At 35.5% G+C, this 16,185-nt stretch overlaps 1 protein-coding gene across 1 annotated transcript in view; it reads right to left on the bottom strand.

Annotated features, from left to right (window-relative positions):
- The window catches only part of COL22A1 (collagen type XXII alpha 1 chain), a 564,322-nt gene that overhangs the window by 235,032 nt on the left and 313,105 nt on the right, over window positions 1-16,185 (bottom strand). The window contains exons 21-23 of the mRNA XM_056823025.1: window positions 14,655-14,684; window positions 13,833-13,886; window positions 5,670-5,723 (exon numbers count right to left, since the gene is read on the bottom strand). Of these exons, the coding sequence (XP_056679003.1) occupies window positions 5,670-5,723; window positions 13,833-13,886; window positions 14,655-14,684 (138 nt within the window). The remainder of the gene's footprint in view (window positions 1-5,669; window positions 5,724-13,832; window positions 13,887-14,654; window positions 14,685-16,185) is intronic.

Here is a 16,185-nt window from a genome sequence, read left to right as displayed (position 1 = left end):
AATAGAGGGGATACACTGAGATAGAGAGATACTTCTGAGGGTGTCTATTGATCAATACTAGATGGCTAATGGATCAAGATTTTTTCTACCCTCCAGCCTTCACCTCCCTCTTCAAAAGCCTTTCAGCTTTTGCCCCTCCTCCCACCTTCCCAGAGTGTACTTTGAGATTTAAAGAAGGTACTCTTTTCTCTTAATTTCTCAAGTAAGGGGTTTATTGGGGAAGACAGGACAAGGATAGAAGATGAGGTAAGAGGGATGGGGTATTCCCTAGTCTATACAAGGAGCCTTGGTTTGAATGATATTGGGGAAATGGCAGTTCTGTCACTAGCAGGGACAGTTAGAGAGTTTGGAGGACAATTATTTTTCTTCTTTCTTCTTTTAACCAGCCAGACAAATATCAGTCAGGCAGCAAAAGATTCAGGGTCTTCACCATCAACCACAAACAGATAAAGTTAGTTCAAAAATTTCTCCCTCTGCTCCAGAAGCCAAAAAGGTTTCTCAGCTTAGGTCAGAAGTAAATTCAGTCTCTCGGCCTAGGTCAAAAGTAAATTCAGCCCTGTTCAGCCTGGCTTGGCTCCAACTGTCTTTTCCTGGGAATATTCCAAATGGAATATTACCTTTTGATTGACAGATGATGTCCTTTGCATGCATTGCAGATTCCCTCTTTTATACTACCCCCCATATATATATATATATATATATATACATATATAGCTGCCTCTATATTGTATATACCTTTCTCTACATGTGTGTGCACATGTATATACATAAATGCATAAGTATAATGCTTTCTTTCAATTAGCCCAAATTATTAGAGTTAGGGATATATATATAAATATATATAGTAATTGGGAGCAACTGATGAGAGTGAATAGGCCACCAGGCCAAACTATTTAAGAATATTTGAGATGAGAGAAAATATTTTAAACTAAGCATGGGTTGTGTAGGCAAGGAGTCTCATATTGTTTTGTTAGTTCAAAGTAATGAAGAAGTAATTAAAAAGTAATTCCTAATGGTAGGAATGTCATGTCCATTTCAGACTGGTGATCATAGGTTCATAGATTTAATGATGGAAAGGACCTCAGAAATGAACCAATCCTTTCATCTACATATGATGAAGCTGAGACCAAGATAAAAAGTAGTTTGCTGTAGTTAAAAAAATAATTTCCAAAGTTGAGATTCAAATCCAGAGCCTCTAACCACCAAACCAAAACACTTCCGACTTTACATGCTGCATCTACCAAAACAATAGTTTACCTTCTACTTCCATCATTCAGAAAATTAAGTTTATGTGTCTTCAAAGGTATCAATTAACATTACCCAAATCGCTAACTGTTAATCAAAGGATCACAGATTCAAAGCTGAAGGGACCTCAGCTAGGGCGTGAAGAGGATAAGAGAAGAATTTCAGGACCTTTTACTACTTGTAAATCATAGCATGTAGATGATCTCTTTCTGTAACAATTCTCTTGGCTCATCCTGCACATTGATTAGTATTTACTGTAGGAGAGGATTGGAATCACCAGGGGAGATAATGTAGAGAGAGATGAGGTCATGATTACAGCCCTGATCTCCCCTCAGTCTGTCCTTGGAGAGACATACTTGTATTCACAGTTTGAGGCATCAGTGAAAACTTTTATGCTTCTTCTTCAATTCTCTCCTCCTATAGAATATAAATCAGTATCCTTGGATTCTCTGGAAAATTATAAGACTCAGTTCCTTCCTCTCACAGTCATCAAAGGATGGCCCATGCTAAATGTTCTACATTCTGTTCACCACTATGGGGAGGTGAAGGAAGAAAAATCTGAAGCATCTTCTGCATTGGGTGTAGGAGATATCCTCAAACTGTGGGCCTTATTTTTCTAAGTCTATAATTGTCTCCTAGAACTAGACAAGGGAAATGAAATCAGAGTCAGCTGATGTGTTTAAGATGTGTTTTGAGTGAAATAAACTGAATAAAGAGAGAAATTTACACAATCCTTTATTTAAATAAAAGCAACAGAAAAAAACCCTTGGAATTCTGTTTCAGTGAATGCAAACATGTCATTCCTCTTGACAAGTTAGTAATGGATTATAAGTATAGAATGAGATATGTGTTATCGGGCATCATCAATGTCTTGGTATGTTTTGTTTACCAGTTCTTGTCTATTACAAAGGAGACTTCAACTGGGTCCTTGTATAAATGGAAATTTTGAATCCTAGACTTCAATCCCCAGAAGTCCTTGGTATTTCCCAGAATTCCCTATAATCTCACCTGAGTCTCCATGTAGGCAAGATCACAATTTGTATTTAACTGGCAGTAACACCTCCCATACTCTTTCTTCCCTTCCTTTGCAAGATGTAGAAACTATAGTGGTAAATTAAGCTCGGGGACTTTGAATGGGCTAATCAGCCTTGGGCAGGTGGTTTTATTTTGTATCCTTGATTTCTAATAATCATTAATAAAACTCATAAAATATATAATATTTTTATTACTAGATACTAATTTAATTTTTACATCCTAGGCATTACCACTAAGTTCTAGCTTTGTTAAAAAATTAATTTTAAAATATGTGTTCCAGAGAACAAGTACACAATAGGAAAGAAAACAAAAAAATGGGAGTTAATGTCAGAGGACCTGAGTGCTCCTGAGCACCTTGCATTTGATTTGGTGGTAGATAAATTACATCATCTGTTAACATGAGGAAGATGGCCTCTATGGCCCCTTCCAGCTCTTAATCAAAGAAACTATAATCCTATAGCCATGAGTTATCAATTTCCTTCCTAATTTCCTTCCTTGGAGTTGTAGGAAGGAGAGAGAGAAAAATGAAGGGGAATATTAATAAGGAAAAGGTTTTGCAGAAGAGCTAGCCACATACCAGGAACCAAATGACAAGGAATTCTGGAGCTTAGAGAGGGGATTTGAGGGGACACTAACTGCTCCTGAGGGCTCTTGGCTTCCTGTCTCTTAAGCTGAGTGGAGGTCTTGGCTTCCTGTCCCAGAAGCTGAAGAGAGTTAAGATATCTTATCTCTGTTGTTCCTGCTGGAAAAAAAGTTATATTGAACTGAAAGTAAAATGTTACTGTCTGCTGAGAAGTATTGTCCTTACTGAGAAGAAAAACTCAAAAAGATCTATGTAACAGAGAGCCTGATCTGATCCAAAGAGTGCTGGTGAAGGCCTGAGGCCAAACTCAGGCCTGGCCCAGCTGGCCCAGCCATCAAGAGTTCAGTTCTGATTATATTTGGAGAAGTGTTTCATTTTATAAGCCAACCTGCTTAATTAGATTAATTAATTATTTAGATTAATTAGATTCAGGTGTAGATAGTGAGGTTTGGGGAATCTTAGCCAGAGACAGGCCAGGGTTTAGGGAGTGTCAAGCAAAAGAAGCAATTCCTGCGAGGGAATTTTAGAAGGGGGAGGCTAGTGAGATTTTCTTAGAGCTAGGAAACTCCTGTTCCTTAATCCTCCCTTCCTACTCTTTTGTTTATTATAAAATAAATCCCTATTTCCTGTTTTTACCAACACTGTCTTGGAGGCCTTACAGCGAACTGGTCCCAATGTGGCTATCAGCCTTACTTCACTGAGGGTACTGAGGAATCAAATAAACCTCAGTATACCAACTTATTATTTCAGAGTACAAAGCAGAATACAATAGTCCAAATGGAGTCTTTCCAGGATAGTGAAATTATTCTTCCTATACCTCTTCTTCAGATTGCATTAACTTTCATAGCTGCCATATTGATATCAAGTTTGCAGTCCACTAAAATCTCCAGGTCTGTTGTAGTCAAGCTGTTCAGCACAAGCTGCCTTTCTGTGCTAGGTGGGAAAGAATTTTTAGTGTGTAGAATAGAAATTGTATTAGAACTATCAAAGGAGGAATGGGCTACTGTGTAACTGTTGTCACCAGAGGTCATCTAACTGAGGTTGGATAGCCAGAAGCTCAGGGTGCTGCAGAGGATATTTCTATTTCAAATGAGAGTTAAACTAGATCAAAGGATCTTAACTTGAGTTCCATGAACTTGGCAAATAGTTTTTAGATGTCTCTATAACTAAAAAGCTCATTATCCCCTGGCCACAACCTGGTGATAAGCCTCTGTAACATAAGTAGACCAGTATTCTCATTAACAGATATGTCTAGTGGCTTGTGGATAGTTTTCACATGCCCTAATGCCAGTTACAAATGGTGATAATGATAATCTATTCAGTCAATGTTCTGCAGAAAATAATACAATTCTTTTATCTACAACCATGTGTCCAATTATGGCCACATGAGCAAATAGTTTATTTCTGATATTTTTCCTTTATCATTTAATTGTGGACCCAAGCTATTTGTTTTACCTATTTTATTAGTATTACCTGTTGGCACACCCTTAATAAATCATAATGCCTGCTTCAACTGATATCACAGAAAACAAGGTTATTCAACTATAGGTTAACACCAACTTGCATGCCTCACTAACAAAACAAAGTAAAATGTGATTTATTCTTACCAAGATCAAAGATTTTCACAGTAGAAGTTAAATAGATATTTTTAAAAGAAACTTTGGGGTTTGAAGGGAAATAAACAATCTTGTATTTATTTGTATGTGTTCTTGTCTATGTTTCAGCCTTTGCCCTTCCTCTGCTCTTCACATGGTCATTACTGTCTGTTTTTAAAGCAATTTCATTTTGCTTTGAATGGCTAAAATAACTAAGTTAGGGGGAGTTTCAATGGCTTGCCATTGCCATCCCTTTATGTTGAAGGCAGAGCCAGGACTGGTACCTGGCTGCACAGTCTTGTACTCTCTCTAGTTATTCTGGGAAGTACTTCTCTCTCCACATTTTGCAAAGCATCAGGTTCCCCTAGACTGACTCCTATTTATGAAGGGAAGGAAGCCTTCAGAACACTTAAAACAAAAGTACTTGTTGACTGATTTGAACTTCAAAAAGTCTATCACACAACCTGGATAGCTTCTGCCTGTCCAGGAACTATTAATACTAGCATCAACAAGCATTCATCAAAGCCCTTTCTCTGTGCAAGGGCACTGGGCAAATAAAGACGAGGGGAAAATAAGCATATCATGGCCTACCATTGCTTGATGGATATAGAAATTATTTGGATAAACAGAACAGGGAGGCAAATGGTATAGCAGAAAGATCAAGTGGCCTGGAACCAAGTCTCAGTAACTCATTGTGTGCCTTTCAGCAAGTTGCATCTTCATTCTGTTTCTATTTCCTCATCTATAAAAAGATAATTTTTAAGGTATCCTCTTGTTTGAGGATTCTATAACTCTATAAGGCAGGATCCATAACAAAGATAAATAGTGTAGAAAGCAATGTATATTAAGTGCCAAGTGAATGATAAAACTGATCTTGCTGAAGGTTGTACAGTTTATAAATAGCAGAGTAAATCCCTAGTTGCATGAGGACTGGAAATAACAATGTGATGGGACTGAATTCTATAACATTAATACATTATATCATTATACATCTGATTCATATCTTCCATAGGCAACATTTTAAATTCTTTAATAAAAAGAAGAAAGGAAAAAAAAGATCTAAAGACTTGATACTAGGAAAGCACATGTTCCCTCCTCTAAGTACCTCCTCTTCTACAGAGCAGCTTCCTAAAAGGAACCCAGGAACGCGTAGTGGGGATCTGGTTGGGGTGTGGGAAAGGGATATAATTAAAAGTAGATGTTCAACTTACCCGCTGTCCTTGAGAACCAGGAAGTCCCTCTTTACCTTCAGGACCCATTGGACCCTTTAGGAAAAAAAATAGGAAATAAAAACAGAAGAGTAAATAGGGGAATATATTTATATTTATATATAATGTATACATAAAAATTTTGAAATCACATTTTTTTGTTTGACATTTCATACATCTATCTGGACAAGGAAATGCCGTCCTGTTGCAAATGAGAAAACTGAACAAGGCATTAACAAAATGAAATTTAATAGGAATAAATGTCAATATCTACTCTTAGTTCAAATAATAAATTACCTAAATACAGAATCAGGGAGCCACAGATAGAAACCTTTCATGTAAAAAAAAATTGTGGGGTTTTAATAGAATGAAAGCTAAATATGAGGCTAAATGAAAAGTGGCAGAACTTCTTTTACAAAAAAAAAGAAGAATAGAGACACACTCTACACATCAAATTTCATCTGAGGTATTATTGTGTTTTGCTATAGGCTGAGGTAAAGAAGGATGCTGAAAAAATGTAGCATAATCAGTAGGGGAACACAAAGTGGGGAAAGGACTAGGAATCATGACAGATGATAATTAGATGAAGAAAATTTGATACTATTTCACCTAAAGAAGTAAAGATGGAAGGGGCCTAAGACAGCTCCTTTCAAGTATTTGAAGGACTAATATATAAAAAAAAAGAGATTTCTCTGCTTGGGGCTAAAAGCCAGAACAAGGAGCAGTAGGTAAAAACTACAAAGAGATAAAATGTCTGCTCAATATAAAAGGTGTAGAAATTTTTCCTAATAAATAAAGTTGTTTGATTCAATAAATGTTTTATTAAATGCTTACTTAATAATTCTAAACATTGATTTTTAAACATGCTCTGAGATGAATTTTTTACTTCAAAGGCAGCATTCAAGGCTGTGTAATAAGAACAAAAGATTAATGGGGTAGATAGGGTAATTTTTACAAAATCCTTTCCTTCTGGATAATTAAGACAGAAGAGTGGCAAGGGCTAGGCAATCAGGATTAAGTGAACTTGCCCAGTGTCACACAGCTAGGAAGCATCTGAGGTCAGATTTGTTCCCAGGTCCTTTTGACTACAGGCTTGATGATCTATCCACTATACCATTAAGATGCTTCCCGATAATATATTGCTCATTGCATCTATTTTATCCATCCAAATTGATATGCCATCATCCTACAAATGAAGAAACTGAGGAGATGAAGCAACCATTCTATGGTCACATAGGTAGCAAATGGAATATCTAGTTTTAAAGTCAGATCCTCTGGCTCAATCTAGTCTTGGATAAAAAAGTAAAAACACCTTAAACAACTATAACTTTCCCAGATCATGTTTCCCATATCATTCAGCTAATTATCTCAGCCATCTGGCCCTTTGTGCATGCTCCTATTCCATACTCCACTACCTATTTCCACTGCTGAGAATATAAATCCCATCAATTCTATCATTGCTTCTGAAAAGGGCATAATAATTCACTGACCTGTAGAATAGCATCTCTCCAACTTTACACACCAAAATTGCCTTCCTTCGTCACCAGCACTTTATGAATCTTTATATGTTTTCCCTAACTGACTAGAATTCAATCTCCTTTAGTAGCTGAAACTGCAGCACCCAGAAGAGAGTAGCTGCTTATTGTTTTGTTCACTTGATGTTTTGTAAGAGAGCTGAGAAGACAGAGAGGTGGTAGGGTTTAGGAATCTGATATAAGATATAAATAATGTGCAACGCTATTCCCCACCATTATGAGTCCAAGGGTAAGAAATACTTCTCTCTCTGACCTTTGAAATAATCACTAAATGATTTGGCATTCTGGACAAATAAATCAACATTTTCCATTTCAGCCAGCTTTAAGTCATGGTGGATTTGCTGCCACATAGCAGAAATCATACTCTGAGCCTTGGGGGTATTACTCTCTGTTTGGTGAGCTTTCATCTTGTGTAGTTTAGTCCTTTCTTCCTATATACTGTCCAACCATCTCCAATTCAAGGCACTTACTCTGTCCCTTTCCTATTCCCATAGGAAGTAGGATTCCTAAACTTAGTGCCCTGAGTTTTGATTGAGCTTTTCTTTTTCCTAGTTCATTCTCTGGACCACTGTTCACTTCCCAAGTAATGTTGCTATATTCATATGCTCTCACCCTAACCAATTCCACTTTTCCCTCTATTTTTTATGTATAGTCTTCTATTAGAATGTAAGCTCCTTGAAAGCAGGAGCTATTTCAGTTCCTTGGTTGTTGTTTTTTTTTATCTCCAGTGATTAGCATAGCATTTGGATGGTATATAGTAAATGCTCAATAATTTTTATTAATTATAATAAATTATTTATTTGTCATTCATTTAGTTTTAGATTGAGCTTTTATAATTCAAGTGATTCAGTTTATCAGATGATCTTATCTAACAATCAAACTTCATCTAATGCCAAAGGAGATGAAGAAAATTCCAAAACTAATATATGAAATTCCAATTTTAAATAGTAGAAATCATGCTTGATTTGCACTCAAAGGAAATGGGCTCAAATTCAGAGCCTGCCACTTACTACCCATGTGACTTTGGGCAAGTCAGCTTGCCTTTTTGGGCTTCCATTTCCTTATCTATAAAATAACTGGGTAAGACTGCATGATCTTTGAAGCTTTTTTCAGCTCTAAACTTATGAACATATTTTTAAGTTAAATAATCCCTTTGCTCAATTCATCCATTCATTCAGAAAAGTAGTTCATGAGCACTTGCTATGGTTCTTATGTTACCAGGCACTATGAGAAATGAAAACAGAAATATAAGACAGCCAAGGCCATCACAAAGCTCACAGTATAAAAGGAAATGGCAGTCAGAATTAAATATGCTACAAGGTAGAATACGATAAGAACACACCAGCAGTATGAACAAAATGAAGTTTGTGGTGTAAAGGTTAAAATTATGGTTAAGACTGAATGTAATAATTATTTTGGTCACCAAGGATTTTATTTATAAAATTCTAACGAAACACCCAAGTTGGCTGGAAATTTTATGGTGATTTAATTGAGAGTGGAGGATATTAAGGAGAAGGAAAAAGGAAAGGAGTAGGTTGCCCCCCCCCAACCTGGCTAGTACTGAGTGGGGAGATTAGGAGATAAGGTTTTGGAGTATGAAGGAGGAAGGAATCAGCTTGAACTCCAAAAAGGAAAGGGCTAAGCCAGGATGCCTGAACCTGAAATCAGCTCCAGGGCAAACTCACCGCAAAACCCAGACAAAATAATTGCCACCACTCCAAGATTGTAGGATCACCTAGCAAGCTGCCGGCCAGAGTCACCTCTCCAGGGAAAGAGGAAGAGAGAGGAAGTGACATGCCTTATATAGACAGTTTTACGTCACTTTCCTGCATCTCATCTGTACCATTGATAGCTTAGCTTGATTTAGGACAGCCCAAGGGTCTGTCCACTGTTTCTGCACATGTCTGTTGAAGGCCATCTCCTCAGATATTTAAATCTTGAGTTTGGAGTAGACCTTCCTAATCTTGTTAAACTAAGGAGGATGGAGAAATTCAGGGTTCCCAAGACCTGATTCTGTTAGTCCAAGTATCTCTACTGTTATTGATCAGAAAATAGCTAAATCATATCTTCTAAAGTATGGTCTGATTAGGGTGGAATAGTTTTAAAATTCACAGTGGAAGATCATCATTAATTGAAAGCACCAGATTAGGTTTCCTTAAGGACATAGCATTTGAGGTAAGCTTTGAAGGATGGGTAAGTATAGGGTAGGTTGAGGTAGGAGTATATTCTAACCAGAAGGATCAGTATGGGCAAAGAAGAAAAAGTGGGAATGCAAATGATATATTTAGGAAACATAAGGTTAATAATTCTGTCTGCCCTTCTCTCTTTTCCCAGACTATCTATTATATTATAAGGAAACAGATTCAGAAATGGACCAAGAAGGCAATGTGGCATACTATAAAGAGCCATGGATCTGAAGTCAGAAAACCTGAGTTCAAATCTCACTTCTGCCATTTACTATCTTTATAACCTGGGACAACATGGGCGTCAGTTTCCTTATCTATGAAATGAACAGAATGAGCAAGCTGGTCTCTAAAGTTCCTTCCAGCTCTCGATTCATACTTTGATCCAGTAAAGACATTAAATGTCTTGCCTAAGGTCAAATAGGTAGATAGTAACAGATGCGTGGTTTTTCTTTTTTTCCAAGTATTTTATTTTTTCCAAATAAATATAAATTTTAGCATGCATTTTTTAAAATGTTGAGTTTTGAATTGTCTCCTTTCTTCCTACTCATTTAGAAGGTGAAGCAATTTGATAGAAGTTATACATGTACAGTAATGCAAAACACATTTCCATATTAATCATGTTGTGAAAGAAACCCCCCCCAAAAAAAAGGTTTTAAAAGGTATGTTTTGATCTCCATTCAGACTGATTAGTTCTTTTTCTGGATGTGTATGACATTTTTTATCAGTAGTACATCAGAACTGACTTACATTATTGTATTGCAGAGAATAGCTAAGTCATTAAAAGTTGATTATAATACAATATTGCTGTTGCAGTGTACAGTGTTTGCCTGGTTCTGCTCACTTCCCTTTATATCAGTTCATGTCTTTCCAGGTTTTTTTTTTTCCTGAAAGCATCCTGGTCATCATTTCTTATAACACATTAGTATTCTATCATAGTCATATACTACAACTACTTGTTTAACCATTCCCCTATTGATGGACTCACTCAATTTCAAATTCTTTGCCAACACACAACAATAGCTGCTCTAAATATTTTTTTTAAATTATATAGGTACTGTTCCTTTTTTTAAAAACCTCTGGGATAAAGTACTGTTACTGAATCAAAGGGTATGCAGAGTTTTATAGCCTTTGGGGCATAGTTTTAATTGCTCTCCAGAATGGTTGAATCAATTCACAACTCTATCAACAGTGGATTAGTGTTCCAGTTTTCCCACATTCCCTCTAAAACTTATCATTTTATTTGTCATATCAGTCAAACTTATAAGTGTGAAACAGTGCCTCACAGTTGTTTTGATTTCTCTTTCTCCAATGTATAGCTATTTAGAGCATTGTCCATATGATTTTAATAGTTTTAATTTCATCTGAAAACTCCCTGTCCATATCCTTTGACTAGTCCATTGAGGAATGACTTGTATTCTTATGAATTTAATTCATTTCTCTCTGCATTTGAGAAATGAGGCTTGTATCAGACAAACTTGTTATACATTTTTTCTCACCATTTTCTGCTTTTCTTCCAGTGGTTTTGTTTGTACAAATCCTTTTAAATTTAATGTAATTAACATTATCCATTTTATATACTGTAATGTTTTCTATCTTGTTTGATCACAAATTCTTCCCTATCCTTAGATCTAAAAGGTAAACTATTCCATGCTCCCTCAATTTTCTTATATCGCCCATTATATTTAAGTCATGTATTCATTTTGAAGGTAATATATGGTGTGAGATTTTAGCCTATATCTACCTCCCACTGAATTACTTTCCAGTTTTTCCTGCAGCTTTTGTCAAATACTGAGTTCTTGTCCCAAAAGTTTGGATCGGAGGTTTTATCAAACACTAGATTACTATAGTCATTTACTACTGTGTATTGAATGTGTGCCTAATCTATACCTCTGATCTACTATTCTGTGTTTTATCTAGTACCAGAATGTTTTAATGACTTGGTTTGAAAAACATTTTGAGTTTTGATATGGCTGAGTAACCTTCCTTTGCATTTTTTCATTGATTTCCTTGATATTCTTATCCACTTATTCTTCAAGATGGACTTTGCAATTGATTTTTTAGCTCTATAATTTTTGATATGGCACTGAATAAATAAATTAATTTAGATAAAATTGTCATTTTTAAAATTTTAGCTCGGCCTACTTATGAGCAATGACTATTGTTCCATTTTTTTTAGATCTGACTTTATTTATATGAAAGGTGCCTTGTAATTGTGTTCATATCATTCCTGTGATTTTCTCATCAGGTAGACTCCAAAGTATTTCATATTGCCTAGTCATTTTAAATAGAATTTCTCTATCTCTTGCTACTGGATTTAGTTGTTAATATAGAACTGGATTTTCTGGTTTAAAATATAGTGTTCTCAAAAATCAAGAGAAAAAAGTATCAAAATAAAACAAATCAAAGGAAACTCAAAAACAGATGATGTTTATATTAACACACATACATAATTTACATATTTTAGACAAATTGTAAGGAATGGGAAGTTTGTGGTTTTACACATAATTTATCTTATGCATTTCTTTAAATGTTTTTTGGTGGTGATGGTGGTTACTAAGTATAAAATAAACAATATACAGATAGTGTTCTTTTCCCTAGTCTTCTCTTAACCTTAGTTTTTGTTCCTATTTAAAAATGAGTGGGTTGGAGGTTGGATCACACTATTTTTAAGGTCAGCAAAGTGATTCATTGGATAGATAACTGTTACTGAAGTCAGGAATATCTGATTTTGAATCTGGTCACAGACATTTAATAGTTCTACAATCCTGGGCAAGTCATTTAAACTCCATTGCCTCAGGTTCTTTGTATGTAAAATTGTAATTGTACCTCCTCATAAGGTTATTGTGAAGATAAAATGATGTATATTTAAAACTCCTTGTGAGCTTTAAAGTGCTATGAAAACAGAGATATTATTAACTATTATTAAAGTCTCTGATTAGCTGAGCCATACATTGTCACTTTTTTTCATGGCATAGAGCCTCCATTAGATAAACAGTTCTTAACCCTTTTAAAAGTGCCACTAGAAATCCTTTTCACATGTTTGTTCTTTTTAACCTCCTTGCTTAAGACCTTAGCCAGCTGGACTTTATTAGGGATTTATTTTTCCTTAGAAACTTACAAGAATAGGGGAGAGAAGGTCAGCCAAAGTCCTGATTAGATCAAAAACACCCAGGACACTATTTTACAATTTAATTCATTCACCATTTCTTATCCCAAGCTCTGCAGCTCTGATGTGATTTACTGACCTGCACTTAGTCTCAAGAAAGCCTAAAAATATGATCATAAAGTCACCTGATCACTTGGTAAGAGAAAAGCAACCACAAAGTGCTTCCCCAAAGTGTCTGTGGACAAGGGAGGAAATGGTTTGTCCTTGCATGATTCAGGTGGGGGGTACTTTACCAATGCTGTCACGCCAATCCTGAGACAGTGTAATAATAAAATAGCCTAATCAAAAAATATTTACCTAAACGCCAGTTTGAGTATTATGTGGTACCTACTGGGAAAGACACTGCCTTCATTTTTCTCTCTCTCTTCCTAAAGCCATCCTGATGTGAAGGAAAGAACCCTAAGTCAAGAGACGTCACTGTAGACCTGGATACAGCTCTGACTGGGTCCTTGACCCCAGACAATTCTCTTATCCCCTCTGCCTTCAGCATCTTCATTTATAAAATGAGAGGAATACCTCATTTTCTAACTCAAATGGTTTTTGTAAGGATCAAAGACACAAAGGAAGTAGTAAAGTACAATTCAGATGAACAGCCAAGACCTCCAATGCCATTTCTAACTCTAAATAATCCTATAAAATTCCATAAAATATAATAATTCTCTAGTTCTATAAAAGTTGTATAAGGCAAATAGATAAAGGACTTCATGACACTTCTGGGGTTCAAGCTATAAAAGACAGAGATTAAAGGATGTTGTAGATAAAAACAATTTACTTATATAATATCATATGACTGGTAAAGAGAGATAAAAGAATTTAATCTCAAATCTTCTAATTTTAAGGTTGATGTGCTTTCTACTACAAAATGTTTTCCTTAACATATATATGGGCATGATAAAGCAGAATGAAAAATTCCCTGAGGGCAAAGAATGTTCCACTTCTGTGTTCATATCCCCAAAGGTTTAGCTCAATGACTGGTATGTGGTAAGAGTTTAATATATGATTTTTGATTTAATGATGTTTTATAAAGAATCTACTCATTCTTTGAGTATAAATTAGTTCTTCTAAAGAATGAATATAAATTAAAAATTAAATAAATTAAAAATTAAAAAATTAAATTTATATGCACATGTATGCATATATTAAGCTAAATTTATACATCATATATACATTATTTACATATATACATTTATATACATTCATAAATAAATATATACTAAGATAAATAAATAAACATCTAAATTTTATTTGGATCAGAATGAGAGGAAAGTAAAAGACTTACTGGTGATCCTGGAGGACCAGGTAGACCCTGATGACCACGAGGTCCTGGAGCTCCCTGTTAAAACAATAAGAAATTAGATACATTATTATGTATATATATATCATACAGATATAAACTATTCTGATATTCTCCCATTACCAGTCTCATCCTAGTATATGATCCAGAGATAAACTGTCTGGTTCATTGTACAAAGGCTTGAAGAAGGAAGAAGTGGGATTACAAATAGTTGTGGCTATCCTATCTACCAACTAGATTTCTCAATTCCTAAAGAGGAAGAGTCAAATCTAAAACTTATATCATCTCTAGCTCCAATCTCTACACTCTGAATATTGAAGAGCCTGACTAAGTACTTAGTGTCCTGCATTATAGATAATAAGATTAACAACACAGATACTGCAAGAAAGCTTTCCATATCTAAGTCTCTCAAATGGGCAAGGTCATACTGAAAAGGAGAATTTTAGTAGAGCCCAATAGAACTTACAGTGTACAGTCAAGATTTGTTTCATTGGGTCTTTGTGCCCCAAATGTACTTTTGAAGACACTTGTCCATATCAGGCCCATACTTCTTTCAACCAATAACAAGGCTAAGGACAAGCACATAGTCAGTCTCCTTTATCAATATTATTTCTTGAGGCTAGATTTTCCACCATTATGAAAACAACCCATTTCCCCTCAGAGGCAGATTGAAACATTTCTAGTTTAATTCTGAGTCTGCATATCTTTGCAAACCAATATCCTAGCCCAGGGCTTTGAGTCAACCACTATCAAGTCCATTCCATTTTCAGAAATAATGTACAACAGGAAGATAACAATTTTCCTTACTTGTTCTCCTTTCAAGCCCTCCTTCTGCACCTGAAAGATAAAAGGAGGCATGAGCTGAGGCAAAAGGCTTACTATTCTTCTGGAAATGCTAAACATGCCCAGGATCCACCAGGATCCAACTCTTTTTGTTTTTTCTCTGTTTATGTTATACAATTACTTCTCTGTTCCCTATGCCCTCTGCTCCCTATGCTTATTCTTTGTTCTTATTTTAACCTGAATTAATGAGGTTTCTTTGCATTTTTTCACACTCTTGGCTTTAACTATACATTTTTAAGATCATACATATTCCAAATGAAAGGTCTTTCAGGAAAATGAACAAATTCCTGTGTCCCTTTTAGTGTTCTACTTCTAGTGTCTTATCCCTGTTCTGGCTTCCCTTCATAACCTTGACAATCTTCTTCTAATACATAATCACTTTGTTGAAAACTTTCCTTTATCCTTTATCTCTTGCTCCTTAGCCTTTCGATGTTCTATCCTCCTAAGTATCTAATATATATCACCCATCATTCTCTACTATCCCCATCCTCCAAACAAAGTTGCCAAGATCTATTGTAGAGAGTTCAGAAATCATGTTTATTGGGTTCAGTTTAACTTCATTTTATCTGACTTCAGATAGGGCTTTCTGCTGCAAGGTAAACCTTTAGGTCATATTTTGCTAATTATTCTCTAAATCATCTGTTTAAATGTTTAATCCCCAATTCCACCATCTTTTCTTAATTTTTTAAATTATTTATCAGCAAGTAATTTTAATAATTCATTAGCAAATTGCACCATTTCCTACTTTACTGAGCCTAAGTTCTGACCTGAGCTTCTTCAGCTTCACTATATACTTCAAAATGTCCCTAAATCTTCTACCATTCCATCCTCATTCTCTCTGCCTTCCATGTGGTTAAAGATATATCCACTATATCTTTGCTCTTGAGAACTTTCCTTCTGATTCTCCCAAGACAGTCTTCTAGCAATAAGCAATGCCTGGCATGTAGTATGCATTTAATAAGTGTTTATTGACTGATGGATTAATATTGATCCTGATATTAATTATTCTACTTTCCTCATAATTCTTCTACCCTTCTCTTCTTCTTCTCCTGTCTTCTCCTTCTAGAGTTGTAAAAATGGAGATAAGAAATGGGTGATAGTAACAAGAAGGCAGATTGGGGCTCGATATAAGGAAGAACTGTAACAAATCTGTTAAGCTTTGCAATGGGAAGCCTCTGCCCTATCAATTAAACCTCATATCACTAAATATGTTCAAGCCAACGTTGAATGATCAACATGTTAGGAATGTCTAGATGCATTGGGTTTTTTTGACCAGGTGAACACAATGGTCTTTTAAGATTCCATAAGCCTAAGGATTATAAGCCAACTCTCTCATGTTATATTTAAGGAAAATGAGATTCAGCAAGGTCAAAGCACTTGCTCAAGATCAATCATAAGCCTAAGGTTCTGACTTATCAGAAGAGGTAGAAGATAAAATTGTCAGAAGATTGGCCCTGGGGTCAAAAGTAACTGGATTCAAGACCTGCTTCTGATG

This window comes from Monodelphis domestica, chromosome 3, assembly GCF_027887165.1.
Source record: "Monodelphis domestica isolate mMonDom1 chromosome 3, mMonDom1.pri, whole genome shotgun sequence".
NCBI classification, from domain to species: Eukaryota; Metazoa; Chordata; class Mammalia; order Didelphimorphia; family Didelphidae; genus Monodelphis; species Monodelphis domestica.
Note: the sequence above shows the minus strand (reverse complement) of the source record. Positions and strands in the feature narration are given on the sequence as shown.